A 22229-nucleotide genomic window follows, 5' to 3' on the forward strand; every position below is an offset into this window, starting at 1 on the left:
CCGTGCCAAAAACAAGTCACTAAATGCATTGAACTCCGTGTCATAAAATAAGGAACAGTCCCAATAAATTCCTGCTTTGCCTTTCAAGATTGCCGTGGAATTCGGGCCGTGCCGAGCCGGGAGCGGCTGATCCGCAGGTGAGCGCTGCCATCCTGTGGCTGCAGCACAGAAAACAACCTCCGGGATCGCTCCTTCCCTCTGGCAGCATCCCTGATGGTCCCCAGCATCCCAACCCGCCCCCGTGCTGGGCTGTCCCAGCGAAGCAACGCGGGGATGTGGCCCACATCACTGCCTTGGGATGTGCTCAGCCAGGACTCACAGAATCCCAGAACGTGCTGAGCGGGAAGGGACCCACAAGGACCATCCAGTCCAACCCTCAGCCCTGCACAGACCCATCCCCAAGAGTCATCCCCCGTGTCCCAGAGGATCAGCCAAACCCTTCTGGAGCTCTGGCAGCCTTGGGGCTGTGCCCACTGCCCTGGGGAGCCTGGGCAGTGCCCAACCAGCCTCTGGGGGAAGAACCCTTTGCTGAGATCCAACCTGACCCTGCCCTGGCACAGCTCCAGCCATTCCCTGGGTGCTGTCCCTGGTCCCCCCAGAGCAGAGTTCAGTCCCTGCCCCTCCTGTGCCCCTCGATGCTTTCTGTGCTTAAATTTGACAGCAGTGTAAAAAAGGAGCCACAAAGTCTCATCTCCAGCCTCCCCTTCCTTGGCCACCTCCTCTGAGCAGGGGGAATTTCTGCCTGTCTTGTGCAGCAGGAGTTTGTTCAAGTGTAAGTCTCCCCAGGCAGATGCTTCCACCGCAGGAATGTCAGCTTGGCCTCAGGAGGTATTTTTTGGTGTGTATTCAAGCAGCTTTGGAGAGAGCTTTAGCCTTCCTCACTCTTCCAGTGACACCATCACAGGGTTAAATGCAATTTCGGGTCAGGGCTGGTGCTGTCAGAGGTTCCCCGGGCTGCAGGCAGGAGCAGAGATTCAGGAACTTGCTCAGCTTCCCTCTCTGATCCCATTCCTCGCGTTGTGCTGTGGTTTCTCCTGTGTGGGGAACAGGAACTGGGCCACCCCAGGATGGTGGTTCAGGGCAGGGGTGGGTTGAGGCAGCAAAATGAAGGGGAAATAAAGGCTGTTCCCATTGGAATTCCCATGATTGTAAGCACAGGAGAGGGAAGGGGATGTGACACCTCGGCTGCTCTCACTGAGCACATGCTTCTGGGTGAGCAGCAGAGTTTCCAAGGAATTGGGTACAGGCAGGAGTGATCCAGGCAGGAGTTATCCAGGCAGGCTGTGGCAGTGCATTAGCAGTGATCTGCCACATTCCAGCACTGCAAGTCAGGATGAGCATCTAAAGAGTGTGCCAGGGTTTGATGTTATTGTTGTTGTTGTTTATTATTATTATTATTATTATTACTATTATTATTTAGGGGTCTCTTTTCACCAGTTACTACCATAGTGTGTGTGGAGACAGTATCCAGCATATGTCAGTGTACTAAAAGCATTTATTTTAATTCATGGCCCTTCCTCCAGCAGTCAGCAGGATGCCTTATTCATTTGCCAGCAGGAGGGTAAATCTATTTCAAAATGATTGAAATATTATGCACAGCTTGAATGAATGTTTAAAATAAATACAGTAGAAGAAACATGTTGTTTGTGAAATGAGAAGATAAATTAAGCTCAGTACAGACACGTTATTCCCAAGCCTGGCTGCTTGGCTTTCACAGCAAAATCCTTCAGGCCTTAATCCAGCAGCAAGTACATGGTGTGATTTCCTCTCCTGGAGGAGCAGGACTTTCTCTCCAGACCTTTGGAGGGTTTGGACCAGGCTGTTGCCTCCACAACATCTTAGGGATGGGCCTGTGCAGGGCCAGGAGTTGGACTCGATGATTCCTGTGGGTTCCTTCCAACTGAGAATATCCTGGGATTCTGTGTTCCACTTTGGCAGGATGGATAGACAGACAGGGAGAGCAGAACCCTGAGCCCTGAGCAGAGCTGGAAAAGTGAAACCCTGTCACGGGGGAAGGAACCAGCCTTTGTTTTCCAGTATCAGGTCTGTGGTTCCCTCCAGCCACTTCTGCTCAGCAAGATTAAATTTATTTTCATCCTCTTAACTGAACTTGCTTTTAATGGCAGTGGGGGTGACAGTCCCCAAAATAGACTTCCCATGGAGCCCGTCCTGCCCGGCCCGTGCGCCGCCTGTCCCCGATAACCCTCCTCCCGGCCTGGGCTTTATCTCTGCCATGACAAACAGCTCTCCCTGGACAGAAAGAGGAAATTCCACTCATTGTTGTGCTGTGCTGGCCCTGCTGCAGCTCTATCTCCTGCCTGCTCGGGGCTGGCAGGGCTTCCTGAGGTGACAATCAGCGGGACGCTCAGGGAGGAGGGGTTCAGGCCAAGATTCCCAGTAAGTCCCAGTTTGAGCCCACTCTAAGTAAGCCTGACAGCTCAGCCATGGCCCTGTCAGCTGTGCATACATCCCCTTTGTATCTCCTGATCCTGCAGTAGCCAGTCCCTCCTGTACTACCAAAACATGGAAAAGAACCATCACCCCTCCCCTGCTGCTTCTGAGGCGGGTGGGACTGTCAGGAGAGTGAACAACAGGTACCATCCCTGCAGGCTCATCCAGCAGCTTCTGTTTGAGTTGTGGTAGCACTTAAAACTTCTAAAACTGGAACGGCACCTCCTCATGCTTGTGCTGTAGACAAAGGGCAAAAGGTTCAATATTTGGGTCGTGAAGAGCGTTGAGGTTTAGGATTTTGAAATGGCTTTCCAAGGGCACTGCCTGAAAATGTATTTTTTAGGGACTCTCTAAACTTTGGAGGGTGGACACCACCTCCTGGACAGGCACTGGATACGATTTGATTTATTTTTCCCACTAGCACTAACATCCCAAAATAGCTTTCCTTAAATTTGGAATCTTCCCTGACTCCCATTGCACAGCTGGGTTTGACCCTTCCAATGGATTTCCCTTGGTCTTGCTATTTTTGCACAGTGAAGGTACTTCTTTTGTGCATCCTGGGATAAGAGGTGTAGCTTGTAAGCCTTGAGTTCTGCCTGTGCTGCTTTCTGGGGAAATCACACCCAGGGAACTGCACAGGAAGCCAAGAAAGGAAATGCAGCAGCAGCTCTGGAAGGACTGAGCAGCCTCTTGGTTCAGACGAGCCTGGGGCTCCTGAGACATCATTTCACTGCCCTGCTCTCTCCTGGACTTCTGTGCATGGCCACTGATGACTCACTGCTTGCTTAAGGGGACAAAAACTGTCCTTCCAGGGGGATAACCTGCAAGGCACTGAGGCTGGAGGGGCTCAGATACTCTGGTGATTGGGACTGTAAAAATATATTTACAGTTGGCACTGTTAGTCTGCCAGGTTGCAAAAACAGTCCAGTTAAAATACTGGGCAGTATGTGGGAATTATCTGAAAGGTCTCAGCTCCTGGTTCAACACCCCGCAGTTCTGGCCCTGCTGCAGCACTTCCAGTCACTGATGTGTGAGGAGGACAGAACTCGGGGTGCTGATCTTTCCAGCCAGAGGTGAAGGGTGTGACAGTGGTGCCTTTAGGAGAGGAAAGACTGAGACAGTTGAGAATTGGTTTCTAAAGTGCTTTAGTGACATAATTGTTCATAGCATTGTTCTTTCTACAATGTAAGTGTTTATGTCCCCTGTTACAGATGGTAAATCTGAGATACATGAATTGATTTGTTCTGAACCAACAAAGGAGTTGATGCTACACTGGGACTGAGACCTGGACACTCCTGGTTCCCAGAGTTTGATTTCCATACTCACACTTTTCATTTGCAGCATAACTTTCTCTTGCCATCATCTGACCTGCTTAATTCTCTCCTTCCTTTAAAACCACTCAGTCTGGCAGCTTTTAAACAATATTTCCATTTTACCACAGCATTGAAAATAGATGAGCTGACTTACATCAAGGGAAAGAGTTCCCAAAAAAAGTTCCTTTGCTCTGCCACTTGAACTCTCAGCAACAGAACCAGTTGGAAAATAAAAATAAGGAAAATTATTTCCTCTTAAACCAGCGGAAAATAAAAAAGGCTGTGAGGGAGTAGAAATTCACCAAAAAGTTATTGAAGCTTCTTGTTGCATTTGGAACTTAAATGTCAACAGTTATACCCAGCAAATGTTCCCACTGCTCAGCTCCCCCCGAGCAGAAGGTGTTTCCTGGAGGGATGCAGGTTTTGCTGTGCTGAGATGGATGGGTTGGGACTAAATCTGAAGCCAACTGTTGGTGGGAGGCTCCTGTGCTCTGTTTTTGTTTGAACAAGACCTTGGTGCTTCAAAGGGAAATATAATCTGTGTTTGCTCTGGGGTTTATTTTGGAGGATACATCCAGAGCTGGGGATTTCCTCTCTCCTCCCAGTGGAGTGCTCTGTGCCAGGTGGGAAGCACTCAATGTGTTCTCCATCTCCCCACTTTGCTGCACAGTTGTCTTCAGATGTTTTCTTGTTCCACAGCCATCCAGCTCCTGGGGAAGTGAAGGGTATCTGAGGGATGAGACAGCTGGGAATAAGCTGCAAAATTCCTCTCTTCCCATTGTGGATCTCTGCTTCTTGTCTTTGCAGTTTTCATTTCCACTTGGCTATTTTTTTCCCTGAAAGGAATCAAAGGTTTTCACGGGGGAGAAGTCCTATTTTGGAGTTCTGGATGGCAGCAGCACGGCCCCAGCTCTGTTTTTCCTGGTTTCCTAAGCGTGTTCCATCCCTTAATGCTCCATTTCTGTTGCTGTACCAGCCTCAAAGAAAGAAGGAAGGAATTGTTTCAGAATGTTCAAAAGTGCTCAAGTGTTCCCATGCCCCAGAGTCTGTTTTCATGGAGGACTTTGGCAACCAGAAATGTACCTTTTTTTGAGGTTTTGGCTTCTAAGTCCCCCAGGTTTCTTTAGCTTTGCTTTCTGTCTCCCCTTTTCATGTTCTCATTCCAGCAGCTGTGTATCTTTAACATGTCCTAAAGATTCTTTCCATATTTTCAGGATTTTTAACACCCTTTCATGCCTCTGGGAACCTGAGTTGGACATTCCAACATAGCAGCTTCACAAAATGTCCCACAGGTATAAAAATATAAATTCTATTAAATACATACAGTGTAGTTCAGTAGCATTCTGGAGATCACTGGTGTCCTGCTCCTCTTTGATTTGAGGCTTTTGAGAAAAGAAATGCTGTTTTAGAGTAAAACCAAACCTGTGCTTCTCTTTTGTTTTACTAAGTTATTAATCCTCTGGAGATTGAATTCTTTCTGACAACAGGGACAGTCCCATGAGTACCCGAACTACATTTTTGTGTCACTGGTCTCACTGACTTCAAGGACAAACCCAGGATTGTCATAACCTTTCTTCTCTTTGGCTTTAGCTTCTTTCTCGTTGTAGAGGCAGAAGGCACAGTGGGGGGTCTCCACAGCCACTGTCTTGCTGAAGTTCTGGAAGTCAACTCTGTATTTCCCTTCTTTGGTCTTGGACACGATGGGAGCGAAGCGGTAGCCCCAGAGCACCTCCTCTGGGATGTAGGACGTCCTCACCTGGCAGGTGGCACTGGTGGCTTCCACAGTGCCATCTAAAAACACCACCAGCTCAAAATCCTGCTGCAGGATGGTCTCTGCTGCCATGTGGAAGAAAGGGCTGTTCTTGTCTATGATGTGATAAATGGTGAGTGGGGAGATGAAGAAGAGATTCTCGTTGCCAGCATCGACTACAAACTCTATGTTGACCTGGTCCAAAATGATTGTCTCTCCTTCTGGGGTGATGGTGGTCTTGAGGAGCTTCCCATAGATGTGGCTCCCAATCAGGAGGCTCTTCCTGAGGTTTGCCACCCGGATGAGGAGGCAGAGCTTCCCCCCGCGCTTGCTGATGACGGCGTTCTTGCTGAAGGTGATGGTCTTGGCCCTGTTCTTGGACCTGGAGATCTTGGCCAGGATGGCCCCACACATGAAGGAGTTGATGATCACCCCCAGGATGGACTGGAAGATGAGCAGGAAGATGGCAGTGGCACATTGCTCTGTGACACACCTAAAGCCGTAGCCAATGGTCACCTGGGTCTCCAGGGAGAACAGGAAAGCCGAGGTGAGGCCGTTGATGTTCTCCACACAGGGGGTGTGATTGATGGAGGGGTTGAACTCGGGCAGGTCTTTGTGGATGTAGGCCACCATGTACCAGAGCAGCCCGAACAGAAACCAGCTGCCCAAGAAGGCTGAAATGAAGATAGTCATTTTGTATCTCCACCTGAGGTCCAAGATGGTGGTCCATATATCAATCAAAAAGACAAACCTGGACTGTTCCACATTGCCAAACTCTATGTTACACCTCCCATCCTTGGAGACCAGCCTGGCCCTGCGCCGGCTGCGCTCCCGGAGGTGGCTGGTGAAGCGTTGCCGGAGGTAGTTGAACATTCCCTCTGCTGCTGCCGTTCTGCAGAGTGAGAAACAACAAACACACAGGTTTAATTTGTACCTGCATGCGAGAGGGAAATTCTGACAGACTCTCAAGATGCTCGTTTAGGAAAGAGTTGTGTCATTTGCATATTTTCCCACAGTTGGTGGGGAAAGTTTCAGTGAGTACATGAGCAAAAGAACAGTTCCTTGCCTAAGGAGCATTCCAGCAAAAAATAATCATTTTGGCTTGCTCAGTAAACTCAGAGTCAGTCAACTGTTAATATTGTCCTCTGCTTATCTGAGTAAGTGGAAGCAGAGAGAAAAGGTAACTTCATCGTGGGCATTTGTGGGGAAAACTGGTGGGGTGAGGTGTTCCTGCCTTTCAGGACATGAATCACGGCCTGTTTTTGCAAGTGTGTGTGGTATCTTGGCATGAGAAGACCTGGGTGTGACCTGGGGAGCAAATTCAGGAAGAATCAAGGGTGGATGCAAAAGGCATAATTAAGCCAGACACGCAGTTATTTCTAGTGTAGTTATAGACGGGGTTTGAAGGTGTGAAATTCAAAGTCTGGATTCACAAAAGCATCTCAAATAGGATTTTTAGGTGATAATAAAAGAGGAAACTAAATTTCAGCATCAGGAGAATTGGGGGTTTACCCACCACAAAGGGGATGCTGAGACTAAAGGATCAGATTCAGAAATCCTTTCTGAAAGGGTAACTCTGCATCCCTGTGGATTTTATCCACATTAACAGGGAACCCAGGGAATAAGAGTCACTGTTGGAGAAAACACTACTCAGACTGGAGTACGGATCAATGTGCATCTGGAAAATTCCCAGTGTTGGAGTTACTCAGACATACAGACAGGGGACAGGCTGATCTGCAGTCAGGAGCTGCCTGCTGTGTTCACACACAGATCTGGGGCCTGACTTTGACCCAAAACTTAGGACTGTTCTTAGAGATAATTGATTTCTGAGTTTCAGCCTCCAAGCACATGTTTGGTTGCCAGAGAGGATGGTGGATGAGTGCACAGCTCTGACCCACCCCATGTTATTCAGCCTTCGGTGACCAAAACTCTTCTCGTGTAGCTGAACCAAACCCTGTGCTGAGATCAGGTGTCTTGGGGCAAAATGCTTCAGCTACAAACCCACTGAAATAAGAGAAGAACTTGAGGGCAAAATATTCTCCCTGCTGCCTCAAACAAAGGATATTCTGAGCCTGCTGTGCTTCTAAGGATGAGCATCCCCAGCCACAGAGAGCTGAGGTTTTGGGGTCCTGCAGCTGCTGGGGGGGATGTTTTCTTTAGAATGACTCAGGTTTGATGAGATGGGAGATGCTGAGAGCTTTGTAAGTGTTTGCTATTGTTACTTTACAGCTGCACCACCCTTCCCAATAGAAAGGGACAGCAAAAAAACCCTTAGGAATTATTTTTTTAGTGTAAGTTCAAGATGCTTCACCACTTATCTCAAACCCTGCCTCATATCCCATCCCACCCAGGCTTCCTTCTGGTTAGAGCAAAATGCTTGGGCTCAAATTGTTCTCAAATGGGCTGCCCAAATTGTGCTGGGTTTCATGTGCTGAAATATTTGTGGCAAGAATTGCTTCGCTCCCCTAAGATCTAATTTCATATATCCAAGATGGGGATAATCCAGAGTGCTCCAACTGACACTGATGGGAGTTTAGTGGGACATTTGTCTCATTTAACTTTAGCCATTTAAACATTTGAGAATTGCCTGTGCCAGTTGGATGTTTGACTCCTAATTGATAGGAAAGGACTCTGAGGCTCCACTTCCCACCATATTTTCGTGAAGTTAAGAACTGCTGTTCGGCAATTTGTCCCTCTACTCTGTAGGCAACTTTTAGTTGGCTAAACCAGAAATCCTCCCATTAGACACAGTTACAAGGACCTTCAGATACGATAATCAGCAGCAAATAAAATATTAAATTACACTGATGGAGCCTAAGCACAAATTAATTGCATATTGTAAAGCCAGAAGTAAATTCTGTTATTTAATGTCCCTGTAAGTATCAGCAGCCCTGAGAATGAATTTATTTCTGTGTCTCACAGTTGCCTTCCTTCTGCACTTAGGCTGAAACCACCTTTCCCCTGCTCAGTAAAATTAAGATGAAAAAAAATGAAGGTCACTTTGTAATGTACCTTTTCCCCATTTGAAACTTTTGCTGTTGGATTTATTGGTTGCAAATGTGGCTGCCAGAGGTTAAACTTTAAGCATGTATTCGAGGAAAGGGGAAGGAGGTCACACTTTCTACACAATTCTCAGCTTTTATTTTCCTGACTCACTTTTAAAATGTTCGTGTTAATGCATAGTTTGAGCAAAAATAGAATATTCCTGTGCAAGACTCAATTAAATAAAATTTCCAGTGTTTATCTTTTGATACTCTTATTGTTAAAAAACATTTAGCTGACTTTGGTGTTAATTTTATAACAATAATGTGAAAATTGGCTTTTCTAGAATAACAGGTGAAAATTTGGGATGCATCACCTTGTCCATCATAAAGTGCACATGGATTCCTTAGGCATAAAGGGGCTCCTAATCCCAGTGAATTACGATTCTAATTTTCTAATAAAAAAGGGGTTTTTTAAGGTATTAGGAACATTAGGAAGGAATCTGCAGGAATCTACAGGAATTCTGGTTTCTAATCTCCCCATCTTCTCACACTGGGGGTCATGAGAAGTTGCTACCACAGTTCTGGTAGTTTTGATTCAGCCTTCCATGGAAACCTTGGGAAATTTGGCTGAGGATCTGGACATATTGACCAGATAATAATCACAGAAGAGCTGAGAACAAACCTGGAACCTTGAAAATAGATCCCCACTCTCCCCATCCTTCTCCTGCCTCTCTCCACACCCTCCTCAGAGGCTGTTCCACAAGCCCTGCTGGAGCTCCCCCCAAGCAGATCAAAGAGGCAGAAGAATTACACCTTTCTGCAGGCAGGATGACAAAGGAATTCTCCTTTCAACAAATCTCCTGCTCCCACACACAGCTGAAATGTGTTGATTTGCTGCAGCAGGAGCCAAATTCCCTCCTGGATAAGCATGGTGAGAGTATATCCCTGACTGTCTGCAGGAGATTATATAAAGCAAGTTATATAATACAGCAATTAAAGTTCTTTTAATTTAAATCAGCGAAGGTAGCCTGGCTACATCTTAGCTAATATTTACCAAGATGTTTCCTGTTGGGCCCAAAGAAACACAGTGTTTCTGACTGTCTGAGGTGGAATTTCGTGCTGCAGGAGTCAGCAAAGGTGTCCCCAGGCACAGTATGTTTATAGAGGGTTCACTGCTCATAGTCTGACTCAGAGGGGCCTTTACCAATAAAACTCCTCAGGGAATAAATGTGACTTGTCAAGGTTAGCTGGGAAAACAAGGAGCTTCTCCCTCCCTGGTCCAGTCTCGTGTTTCTCAGGGATCACTGGAATAAGCAGAAACTCTCAGATCTCCATTCTTGGCTTTCCAACTAATGTCTCAGTCCCTCCACCCAGAATGTTTGATAGATGCCTGGAATGTAGCTGTTCTCAGATGTATTCCTATTTTTTCTCTGCATTCCTGGGGGTAGGTGATGCCAACCATTGCAGTTCCTGGGAGCTCTGTCCCACCTAGAGCTGCTCTGCTCCCTCACAGATGTACTTGAGTGCTTCTCTTTGCTCTTACTTACTTTCCACTGGTTTGGTTTGAAAAATGTTGGCTGTGGGGGATAGTGACCAGGAGCTTTAATTGTTCTGTGGGTGAGTTTTGCCCAGGGCTGTGTGTGGAGCACATTAATCCAGGGAAATGGCTTTAATCCCAGCCAAGTGCAGCTCTGGGGGAGATCAGAGAGCGAGGGAAGGGGAAGGTGGTTCGTGTTTGATGGGGGCCTGACAAGAACAAAGTTTCTTTGCCTCCATTTCCCTGAAGTTCTGATATCTGTGGCTTCACAGGCATTTCTTCCCTCCCAGCAAAGGATGTCTGAGCAAGGCTGGCAGAACTGAATCATGAGGGGGAGAACAGAAATGGAAAGCATCTCCCTGACCCCACAGCCTTCACTAGAAACACATCTTTGTTGGGGATTCAGATGAAGTTCTAAGCAGCTTAGGTAAAAGAAAGGGGATACAGAGTCAAAGGATTATTTCTTTTCTCAGTTCTGTTCAGTTCTTTGCAAAACTCAGATCTTCTTTCGGCCCTTCCTGTGTTTTCCTCTGTGTTGAACTTTCTCTGAACAAAGTACGTGAAATATCCAATTCCTAATACCTCATAAAATGCTTCTTTATCAGGAAAGCAAACTCTAAGACTTACCCTCGTGGATTATCTGCTGGTGCTTCACTCCCCAACCCTTGGGAAAGGGCAGCTCCTGTGACCTTCACTGGCTGCCCTGGAGAGCAGGAATGGCCTGTTGGGATGGGATGTAGGGCAGAAATAGCCTGTTGGGATGAGATGGAGAGGAGGAATGGTCTGTTGGGATGGGATGGAGAGCAGGAATGGCCTGTTGGGATGGGATAGAGAGCAGGAATGGCCTGCTGGGATGGGATGGAGAGCAGGAATGGTCTGTTGGGATGGGATAGAGAGCAGGAATGGCCTGCTGGGATGGGATGGAGAGCAGGAATGGCCTGTTGGGATGGGGTGCCAGCTGCGGATTCTGTCCTGCTGTATCAAGCTCTGAATGAAGGAGAGTCAGAGAGAGTTGGCCCTCCACTGAGTTAATTGTGAGTGGAGCTAAAACCCAAGGTCACTGGAGCAGCCAGTGAGCACTGGGGAATATCTGAGAAGGATCTGATCTGTCATAGGGAATGTCTGAGAAGGATCTCAGCTGCTCCATGCCCTGTGCACCATCCTGAGGGACACAACAGCCCCAGGACCAGCCCTGCTGGCACTGGGAGCTGCCAGAGCCCAGTTTGCTCCTTGCCCTGGCAATGCCAGCAAGGATTTTGTGCCCTGACACACCTCAGAGCACTGAGCACAGGGGCTGGGCCTCCCAAGGCTTGACCGAAATGCCAGTTCCATGTGGGAAATGTGATCCCTCCATCCGGCTCAGGGATAATCTGGAGCCCTGTCCCAGCTCCAGCCCGAGCGGCTGCACTTTGCCAACCTAAAGTCCAAGTGGAATTTCAAGTGGATGCACCAAAGGATTTATGCCCTGCCTTGCCCTCTGTGCTCCTGAACAGAATTACTGGGAGGTACCAGAGCTGCCCTTTTCCCTCAGTACTGGCTGGTGCTCAGCAGGAGAGGCAGAGGGGCAGCTCATAATATCCCCTGGGAATATGGAATATCCTTGGAACCTCAGATTTCTGTAGGCACACAGCTCTATGTGAGCAGCTCAGGAAGAATCTCTCTCAAGTGCCAAAACTTCCTCTTCAAATGGGAAGAGGGAGGTTTCATCCTTCTGTTTTTAAACTGGATGAACCAGGACCATCCCAGCCCATCCCACCAGGGATACAACAAGGACATGCACTATCCATTTCTTCCTTTCCTCCTTCCTCCCTTCCTTCCCTTCCTTTCCTTTCCTTCCTTCCCTCCCTCTTTCCCTCATGTCCTGGTTTCCCTCACAAAGCTGACTGAAATAATTCATTCATGGCAACACAGGCACATGAATAAATGAACAAACAGGCACTGCAGTGCTGGAGACTCAAGCAAATCTTGTTTTCTGAAAGCTTAGGAGTATTTGGGGTCCTCAAAGGTTAAAATACTTACTTCAGACGTATAAATAAAGGATTTACAGCAATAAAGACATTACTGTCATTGTTAGCAATTAATAATACTGTAATTAGTGCTGCGCAGAAATTAATCCATGGCTGCATTTACTGGGGGAGAGGCTGAAGGCTTCAGCTGAGTGGAGAGCAAAGGACTTGTCTGATATAAGAACATGGGGAAGGTTTTGGTAAAAGTACAGAAATGTGGCCCTTGTAGAGCAGCTCTGCCTACACAAGAACATTTGCCAGCACTTTTGAGCAATAATCACCTCACTGGCATCGAGGAAAATGTCATTATTTGATATTTTTGCAGTGCTGAGCTAATTCCATGGCTAGACTGGATCTCCCACAGCACCTTCTGCTCTGGCAGAGAATCCAGGGGCACCAGGAGCTGTGCAGCCAAGCTGGTTTCCTTGCCCCTGGAGACAGGGAACTGGGAGCTGAGCTGCCTTCACAGCAGGATTTCTCAACAGAACTAGTCCTACTTTAGGTTTCCACCGAAAATATTAAATTTTCAGGAGGAAATGGCTCTCTAGGAGGAGTGATTTTTCAAGCAAATTGTATCTTTGGGCATTTTCCTTCAGTCAAAAAAAAAAATTAACAAAATAATCCTCATTGCTGTGGCCTTGTGTGTGACATGTTGTTGTGGTTCTATAAGAAAAAATCAGGATTTAACTCAACAGTGTTATGGTAGTTTTGTATTCTACTTCAAGAGAATTGATTTTGATGGACTGAGAATTCTTGAAAATACAGCTTGTTGCTTTTAGCTGGAAATTTTTAATGGAGAAAGGCAGGTTTTGTCTGGTTACTTCTCCTCTCTGTTGCCTGACAGAGGCACTGCGCTCCAAATGTGAGAAAGGCAGATGGAATCAGTTCTCATCTGGAAGTGTGGGAGTAGAACTCACCCATACTCCAAGAACTGCCAGCACTGGGCCTGGGCTGGAAGGCAGAGCTGCACAACCCCCCCCTGAAAGGCAGGGGGGCAATGGGCAGAGTCATGTGAGCCAGCTCTGCACATTCCCTTGCTCTGCTGTTCCCTGCTGGAGTATTTAAGGGATTCAATCATTAACTACACATTCTGTTTCTCCAGGTTGGCAATGTCAAGTCTCAGTCCCCAGCACAGTGTGGCCAGAGGGTTTGTGCTGTTTCTGGGACCAGTGACACAGCAAGAGACCCTTCCCCAAGGTGAAAGCTCCTGGGAATGCTGCTCTGCCCCTGCTGTGCCACCTGAGCTCGGGGTATCTCAGTGTTCAGCACTGCCTTGGCATAGCAAAGCTTCTGTGCAGCCTTGCTTTCCAAAGTGCTGCTAAATTTAAGCTGCTTGTACCATTGTGCTGGTAAATTTAAACTGACTGTACCTCTGTTCCAGCCCAAAAAGGACCCAGCTCTGGGAGCAGGGAACAGTGCTGACAGAAAACATGTGGAGCACATTCGGTGGGGTTGGAAAGAGGTTCTGCTCACTCAATGCACAGGAGGAGCAGGAAGCTGCTCTGTCTATGCTAAAGGAACAAAAGCAAGAAAGCAAATTTGCTGTGATATAAAATCTTCTCCCAGTATTTCAGAGAACAGCCAATTCCAGCTCCAGAGCAGAGACATGGTAAAGGAATACTCGGAATGAACTTTGAGGGCCTTGCTGGCCCTGCTGTGGTCACACACTGCACACTCAGCCCCAGAGAAGGATTTGATGGACTCTTTGTCAGGTCTGGGATAATCCAGGAATAATAATCCAGGAATAATAATGTGCAGGAATCTGAGGAAGACGAGGGAAAGGCAAATAAATCCCCAACCTGGGTGACCCTGCAGCAGGCAGTGTTCCTTTTTGTTTTCAGGATCCAGACTGGACGTGCTCCAGAAAGATGCCTGTACAAACTCCTGGGATGAAGTTCACACTGGGGGAACATTGCTCTGCTGCAATCTTTCACCTGCTTATTGCACCAGGGAAAACCCCAGTCAGGAATATTTTCCTGGAACGTGAAGAGCACTGTCCTCACCTTTAGTCAGGCTCTGACTTCAGCAGCCCAGGCTTTGGTGGTTATCAAGGTGACTTTGATTTCTAAGCTGGCAAAACTCCCACTGTGCTGTGCTGGTTTGGTGCCAATAATCCAACCAGAGCAGCCCAGATAGGGACTATCACGTTGGTCTTGATAAGCCAGACTCAACCCCTGCTCTGCCAGCTTTCCATTGGGAATGCCAAGCTCTGAGCAGTAGGATTGGGAGAGGAAAGGCTTGGAGAGAAACTAGATGAGATGCCAGGTGGGAGCTGCTCTCTGCAGCCTCCCCTGAGATGGGTGAAGAGGAGACAGAAAGATTCATCTGGAAAGAGGCAGTTGTTGACCTGTGGCCCTGACTCTGTGGTCTCAGGCTGTTTCCATTGCTTTCTAACTCATGTTCCTGTCTGCAAAGGAAAGAAGAATAATTTCACTACTTTACATGCAACTGTGAGACTATTTTAAGGTTGAGAATGGGGGTTTCACGATGCAGAGAGTTATTCTATTACAACTTCTGGGCTGCCCTGCCCTGTCAGAGCAGCTTGATGCATCAGTAGTAACTGCTGATCCCTGAACACAGCTGTCACTTGAAGTATTTTGAGATCTTTCAGGAGCAGTGCTGTGCTATTAATAGAAATTATTGCGCTTTTTTTCCATATAGAAAGGCAACTCTTTCATACTTTGTCACTTCCTTCATGTAAACAAAGAACAAAGTGAGGAGGGCTTTCTCTCAAGATGAAGGTGTGTGTGTGTGTAGCCCTTCCCTTGGATCATTTCTGTCACTGAACTGTGTGTAAAGTAGTTTTCCATCTCTGCCTGTCTCAGTTGCCAGGGATTAAAGGCTGCACTGAAGCCTAAATTCTGTACTGCTGCTCATTACTGAGCACCTCTCATCCCCCTTCCTTTAATAACAGTATTCTCATAGTAAATCCCACAGATATATAGTTTATGGAAGTCTTTTCTACTATTAGTTCTTTTGCTATTTTTCTGCCTGTTCCTGGCTCTGCTGCTGCTTGGATTTCGCCTTGTTTTCCACTTGAGCTGTCTTTGTTTCTTGAATTTCTGTACTGAGGGTCGTAGTTTCTCTTGGACAGGGATATTAACATGTGTTAAGTTCCTCTGAATGTGCCCTGCCTCCCATTCAGAAGTTTTCCAGCAGATGTGTTGAAAGGAATATCGTTCCCGAGTTGCTCTCCATCAATAGGCATTTTGGACTTAAGTTTTTGAAGTTGCTTTTTACCTCAGAAGCACAAAGAACCCCCTTTGGCTGTGATCAAAGCCAGGTGGGCTCCGGTGGTACCACAGAGAATGGATGGAACCTCTTAATTCTCCCTGAACATCCCCAAAGCAAAGAAACCTACGGTGACCCCACGGAATTGTTCAAAAGGGAAAGGATTTGTTGCATTCCCGAACAGATGCACGTTCCCTTGCACCCTTTTGGAGAACACAGGCTCTCTGCTCCATGAATTCCTGTCTGCCTCTGCCCATCTGATGTGCTGAGCTCACACTGGAGCACATCAGCTGCTGCCTGCTGATTTTCCCTGCCCCTCTCTCTGCTCCCTGCACATCTGTCAGGCAGGAGCAGCTCCCCAGACTGTCCCTTGCTGACTGATGCCGTGCATGTCATCAGTCCAGGCTCAGCAATGAGACTCTCAGACACCAATAATTTGGAAGATTTCTTTCCAGCCCAAATGCTGCAGCCCGTGATTGACAGGTTTTGTCCTGCCCCTGGTTCCTGGAGCCTGATTTAGATGATTTTCTACAGCCTCTCCAGACACATCTCATCCCATCACAGTCTCACCCGCACAGTTCCCTTCCTCAGCTCTCCTTGGCTGCTGCACTCTGCAGTGGGATAAGAGCCCTCACTCCAGAGGAGTGTGCAGGGAAGAACAGCTCACCCTGCAACCCCTGCCACGGCTTTGAGAGCTCGCAGGACGAGGGCTGTGAAAAAGGCTGATTTCAGAGGTTGCCAGCTGCAGTCAGAGCTGCTAAAGGCATTTGCTGCTCTTTCCTACAAGGCCTGATGAAGCGAATTTTGTCCCTCTGAATCACAGCCCGCTTGTGCCCAGAGATTGGGTAAAATGTTCCTGGGATTTATTACAATGTAATGCCATGAAAGCTGAACAAATTTCAGGAACAAATTTTGAGGATCAAATCTCAGTGGGCAGCTATTTGCCTAATGTCCTACTTTCCCCCACATCTCCTGCAGGAAGCAAATAGCTTTTAGTTACACAGGAGCCTGATTATTTCCCAAAATACTGAAACTCAAAATTGCCCCTTTTAAGGCTATTTTCTGCTTTCAGGGGCAAGAACCCTTTGAAGGCACTGAGGAACACAAGCTGAAGATCTAAAGCCAGGAATACCCTGCTTTTCCTGGGATATGCAGTATTTCACCAGCAGAGCTTTTTCTAGTCCAATCCTTCAGTTCCTTCTCTTCTCCTAATTATTTATTTAAGTATAATTGACTTGCAAGACATTCTTGGCTTTCAGTGTGCACTGAGTGAATTATTGACCCGTCACATGGGTCATTGATGTGAAGAGACATCTGAACAAACTGGGTGCAAAGCAGCTCCTTTGCATTCCTAATAGCAATTGGGAGCCATTAATAACTTTACTGCTTGGTGCTCTCAGAGCCTGCACAGTTTTAGTTTGACATGCATATGGCTGAGTTCATCCTCAGTGTAATTTGAAATTCATTGGCCATGGACCTCATCTCCTTCTGCTCCTTGAAAATCTCTCCTGTGCTGAGACAGGCTATGCTAATTCCAGAGTTTATGGCTGACTTGAGATGTTACATTTGAAAAATCAAATCCAATTAAATCAACTTATTAGCAGGGTCAGAGACCAGTATTCAGCTCATTCTGTTCCTCGCTGTTTCACAGCAAGGAGTGAACTGAGGGAGCATCTTGTGTCTCAACCCAAACCAAACTGATCTGTCCTAATAAAATGGCTTTTGGCTGCAGGACCTAGAAAATACAGTCAAGTGATAAAGCATTTCCCAGAGTCCAAACTTTTCCTGCTTTTTTGTGTACTATAGGACAAATATCCTCCCCTCTGTGCCTATTTCCCCACCTACTCACAAGATGGAAGAGAAACGAGGGTATTGCAGGAAAAATGCAATGATTGCAAAGTTTTGAGACCTCTTGAATGTGGTGCTGTGGCAGCAGCATCAGCTTCCTGGGGTCAGAACTGCAATGGGGCACAGAGCTTAGGAGAATCTGAATAAGAGATGCCCAATTTCTGTCCTGGTAGAAACTTGTTTATTATCCAGGAAGGGAAAAAAGCTTCTGCATGAATAATATCTTAATATTCTCAGCAAGGAGTGAAACAGAGAGGTTTGGAGGTGGACAAATATTGAGCTGATTTGCAGGTCCTTTTGCAAAGGAAAGTTTTAAGTTTAGATTTATGAGTTCCCACACTGTGCAAGGCTTTGTGTTTAAATTACACCATCACCAAGTGCCCAGTGGCTCTTTCTGCCTCTTATTGTTCAGCATCTAATGTATTTCCTGCAGGAGGTCCTTCTGCTCCAGACAAAACCAGACAGAAAATGTTGAATTCTTAGCTATCCTTTACACCTCTCCTCGTGCCTCAGTTCCAGGGGGAAATACAGTTTATCCTGCTCAGGCATCTTCCATCTTTCCCATTCATTTAGGAGCTTAAATCTTGTTGGAATTTGCTGTGGTGTCAATTCATTCAAACAACCTGAGGGAACTTACTGAAGTGCCCACTTTGGTGGCTCAGGTGCCTCAAAGTCCCTCTCACTTGTCAGAACTGGCATCTCAAGGTGAATTGCTTCAACCTTCCCTGGATCATCAGCTACATAAGGTACCAAGACTCCTATTTTAAGTTTCTGCCTCTGTTAAGTGCCTAATTTGAACCTGAGACTAAATTACTTCCAAAGTGAAGCTCTTACCTCAGACATTAACGAGCCTTTAAGACCCTTGTCTCAGTTGCTGTACTTCAAGTGGAATTCAATTATGCAGCAAACCTTGGGATGTCACTGGGGGTTTCCAGAGTCCCACTGAAGTGGTGGAAACCCTGGGAAGGATTTATCTCTCTTTACCCTTCAAAATGTTAGAAAAGCCCAGGTAGCTCATTTAAGACAGGCAGTAGAGCTACAGTTTATATTTGAGGACTGAAGGAGGATCTCATCTCGCTGGGCCATCACCAGATGAGCACGAGACTGGACACAACCTCCACATTGAAATGGAAAAAGGAAGTGAGAGGAACTTCTCTCGATATCAGCAAACATTCCCACACGAGGTGCCCCCCAGAGCTCAGTGGCTGTTTCCCAGGGTGTACCTGCCATGGTGTAACCACTTGTTTTCCTCTTTGGGATGGACATTCTTAGGGCTTCCAGCCATCCCTTGCTGTTGGTGACCTGGCGGGTGGTTTCTCTGGGCACATTTCTCCCCAGAGCACAGAGGGTTTATTAAAACAGGAGCCAGATGAAATTCCTTTGCAATTCTCATGGAATGCTCACATGTCCAAACCCTGCCTGGTGAAAGCAAGAAAGGAACAAACCCATCTTACCTCTGTGAGGTCTCAGCACGCAGTGTGTGAACTCATCGGCCCCTCGGCCCCGGCGTCGTCCCAGCTCCCTGCTCTGGAGAGAGGGCTTGTGAACACCTTTGAGGGGTAACAAAGCCCTCTGGATCTGAGCTCTAAAGCTCCTTTTCTGCTGAGGGCAGGCTGAGCTGCAGCCCTGCTCCAGGGGCAGGGGATGTAGGGCTAGTGCAGCTTTCTGGGGATTGTGCTGCCCACGGAACAGACAACGGGTCTGTGGCAGCCTGGAAGGTAAAGCTGCATTCCTGAGGCAAACTCCCCTAATTCCTGCTAGACCAGAGACCTCAGAGTTGAGGTGAGCTGCTGGTAACAGCTGGAACACAAGAACAGCCTCCAGGGGCAGGGGGCTCTGAACTCCAAGGCTGGAAAGTGCCTTCGCCACGACCACCCCCTTCCAGGACCCACCCAGCTCCCCAGGGCCATCCCTGCTTACCAGCTCTAGGGGGTGTCCACAGAACTTCTGCCAAGAAAGGTGGATTCCCAGAGCTGCACCCTCTTACATTGCTCCTGAAACAGTCAAGGACAAACAACAAATCTGGATGGAGCTGGAAAGTAGCAAGAAGCCCAGGGAAAGGAAATGAGGCATGAGAGCCTCTCTCCACCACCTCCCCACCAGCTCCCAGCCCCCGGCTCCTCACACCCAAACACAAATCCATGATTAAGGCTTAGTGCCCTTTGCCCTCATCCTTCCCTGCTCCACACATTGCTCCCCCTAAGCAGGGCTGTGTTTCCAAGCCCCTCCACACTTTCCCCAGCTTTGCCCTGCTCACCAAGCTTGGGTTTGTCTGGAACAGGAACTGCATCAGATACTGAACAGTAAGGGGCACAAAGAGCCACTTGATGATGGTGAAATTTAAACACCCAAAGAGCCCATCCCTGGAGGTCCATGCCCTCTGGATCCATCCCCAGCATCCACCTCCTCACCCAAGTGCCCTGAGCTGCCTTGTCCAGTCCCCCTGTGCTCAACCAGGCAAGGCTGGCTTGGGATCCAGCAGCCTCTGGAGTGATCAGACATTATCCAAAACAGAATGTAAGAAAATAATGGCAGTTATTACCTCAGCACCTATGGGGAAAGGCTGTGGTATAGGAAATAGAGGCAATCAGTACAGAATGGGCACTTGTTCCTTCCTGATCGTTCAAACATTACTTGGTTATTTTTGTAATTTGATTCTATAATGGAGATTTTCCTCCTCTTGTGCGGCCAAGTTGCATCATGCAGAAAATTGGTTTGTTTAAGTAAGAACTCTTATGGTGTCTTTCATCCGATGTTCTCAGAGAACATTACTAATAATTCATTAAAGCAGCACTGTCAGCTGGAACACTTTTAATTACCATTTTCTGACAAGTCAACCCTTAAGTGGTATGCCCTGATTTTTAAATTTATTACTAACACATATGCAGATTTTTCCTTTTCCCTGCTGATGTTTATTTGGTTTGAGAAAAGTAACTGACTGTGAGATTAAGGAAGTGAACCATGTACTACATGTTGTCATGCCCAAAATGGGAGATAATTTTGGGGTGGTTACTTGTTTCAACAGGAGTTTTGAGAACTTCTTTGCATCTCTGTGCAGCTGAATATGGAGACTTGTTGGTGCTGGGGGACTGAAACCCCCTAATTTCAGGTCTAGCTGTGAAAATCAGTAGCTGCTCTTCGTTAACTGCCCAGTTACACATGCTTAGCTCTTAAGCTACTGTGAGGTGAAGACCTCATGGCTGCTGCTAATATAGGGTTAAAACAACAGTTCCCACACAACTCTAATATGCTGGGAGCTTGTACCAGCTTATCCCACCCCAGTTTTTCAAAAAGCTGTTATTTTAAGGCCCTTCCAGCTCCATGTCACTGCCACAAATCCATTCAGCATTCCCAGAGAAGAGTAATGCCTGAATGTTCTGCCTTCATTTTCTTGGATGACCCCAGCAGATGCAGAGATTCCCTTTGGCAATGTTTTCCTCAGTAGCCTGGTTTGTGGGAGCAGACACTGAGGCAGAGAACCGGTAAGAGGGTTGCCCAAGGAAAGGTGAGCCAGCGGCAAGGCAGACTAGAATCCAAACATCCCATTCCACCAGAAAAGGATTTTCTGATTCCCTTCTACAGTCCTGACACGACGATTCTGAGCAAGGACATGCTGGGGATTTTTGCAGCTCCCAAGCAAGCACTGTGGCCACGAACCTCTTACCTGGGGTCTGACGTGGTAAAGGTGAGCACAGAAGGGAGGGGGGAGAAAATCTGCCCAGCTTTGTGTCCCCCAGACCACAGAACTTCCACGGAACGTGGGTCCAGCAGCTTCTGTGTCAGAGCAGGAGAGCCCAGGGCCCTCTTTGGCTTTTATGTGTGGTGTGGTAGCTCAGACTGGCTGCCAGCTCATCTATATGCAATGGCTCATTAACGGTGCCTTGGTTTGTATGGATGTCAAAGGCACAGGAATGGAGGGAAAACTCAGTGCAAGTGTTGAGCTGCTAAAGTCAGAGAAAATATTACCTGGAGGAGTTGCTCTTACTCCTCCTGTCACCACATCTGAGCCTCTTGTCCCACCTCTTGTCCAGGCCACTTGTGAGGATCAGCCTTCCCTTCACTTTGGGCAAGAACCAGCTGCCTCTGGATGTCCCCATATTCTGCAGAGCCCTTTGCATCTTGAATTATTTGGTCTGTGCTCTATCAGCTGCATGTGTCCTTGTCCAAATTCCTGCTTAGACTTTCCTTCCTGGATCTGAGCTGAAACTTGGATTCCATCTGGACTCTTTGCAGAGGAGAGACTGCAGGAGTCACCTCATTGCTGGGAGGCTGCTGTTGCTCTCCCTGCATTGCTGTCACCTTAGAGCTTAAAGAAATGTGCATCTCTTGGAGTTCTCAACCCTTTGCATCCTAAGGGAGAAGTGACTTAAGGCTGGAATCCTCCCACTCACCTGTAGGCACACAAAAATGAGGTGGAGTAAAGCCAGTTCTGGTTCCCCTTGTGCTCAGAAGGCATTTGTCCTCCCTCTAAGACAGATATTGCCTTGCAGAGGTGCCCATCCCTCTCCATCAGTAGAGTGAGGGCTGGGGAAGTCTGTATCCTTACTTTTTGGAGGCCCTACCATAAATAAATAAATGAGTTCTTCCCTCAATGATGCCCAGTCTGGAAGCTGCTCTTCCCTTGGGTTTAGGGCAATAAGCACCCAGTGCTTCTGGCCACCTACAGGGACAGGTGGAGATAGGACCCTCTGAGTCTGGAGGAACTCGGGAATAGGATTTGTATGTTAAAAAAAGTTATTTAAGGCTTGGGCAGAGCCAGATCTGCTCAGAGTTGAAACCAAGAGCAGCTTTGTGACTCGGTGACACCAGAGTTTGCCCCAGAGTGTTCTGAAGACAAAAGCACTGATACAAGAATTAACTGTCATTATCCATCCCATTGTTTTAATGGCTCCATCATTAATAATAAATTTGATAATACTCAAGCAGCACTTTTCATCTCCAAAGCATGTTAATCCATCTGTTCCACCTCTCAACATTCCTGGGAGGCAGGTGTGCTACACCAACACACAGAGGCTTTTTTAGCACCAGGAACTGATCATGGAATTGCTCCACATCCTTTGACCGGGAGCTCATTGATGAGGTAGACCCTGAAATAATCTGGTTATTTTT

General features: G+C 47.3%; 2 protein-coding genes across 5 annotated transcripts in view; one reads left to right on the forward strand and one right to left on the reverse strand.

Moving 5' to 3' along the window:
• Nucleotides 1–566: 566 nt before the first annotated feature.
• KCNJ1 (potassium inwardly rectifying channel subfamily J member 1) lies at nt 567–20949 on the reverse strand. Of its 4 annotated transcripts, none has more exons than XM_032709591.1 (4): nt 20785–20949; nt 19041–19114; nt 18575–18647; nt 567–6406 (listed from the first exon to the last, which is right to left on the reverse strand). In XM_032709591.1, exon 4 carries the CDS (start codon nt 6385–6387, stop codon nt 5275–5277), a length of 1113 nt encoding a protein of 370 aa, XP_032565482.1. In that variant the 5' UTR covers nt 6388–6406; nt 18575–18647; nt 19041–19114; nt 20785–20949; the 3' UTR covers nt 567–5274. The 4 variants fall into 4 exon arrangements, with proteins under 4 accessions (XP_032565482.1, XP_032565483.1, XP_032565484.1 ...); XM_032709592.1 differs by having other exon boundaries at nt 18575–18670; nt 20785–20935; XM_032709593.1 differs by lacking the exon at nt 18575–18647 and having other exon boundaries at nt 20785–20935.
• The window catches only part of LOC116797766 (G protein-activated inward rectifier potassium channel 4-like), a 39321-nt gene continuing 26957 nt past the window's right edge, over nt 9866–22229 (forward strand). The window contains 1 exon segment of the mRNA XM_032709596.1: nt 9866–9942. The gene's annotated coding sequence lies outside the window, so the exon portion shown is untranslated.

This window comes from Chiroxiphia lanceolata, chromosome 23, assembly GCF_009829145.1.
Source record: "Chiroxiphia lanceolata isolate bChiLan1 chromosome 23, bChiLan1.pri, whole genome shotgun sequence".
NCBI lineage: Eukaryota > Metazoa > Chordata > Aves > Passeriformes > Pipridae > Chiroxiphia > Chiroxiphia lanceolata.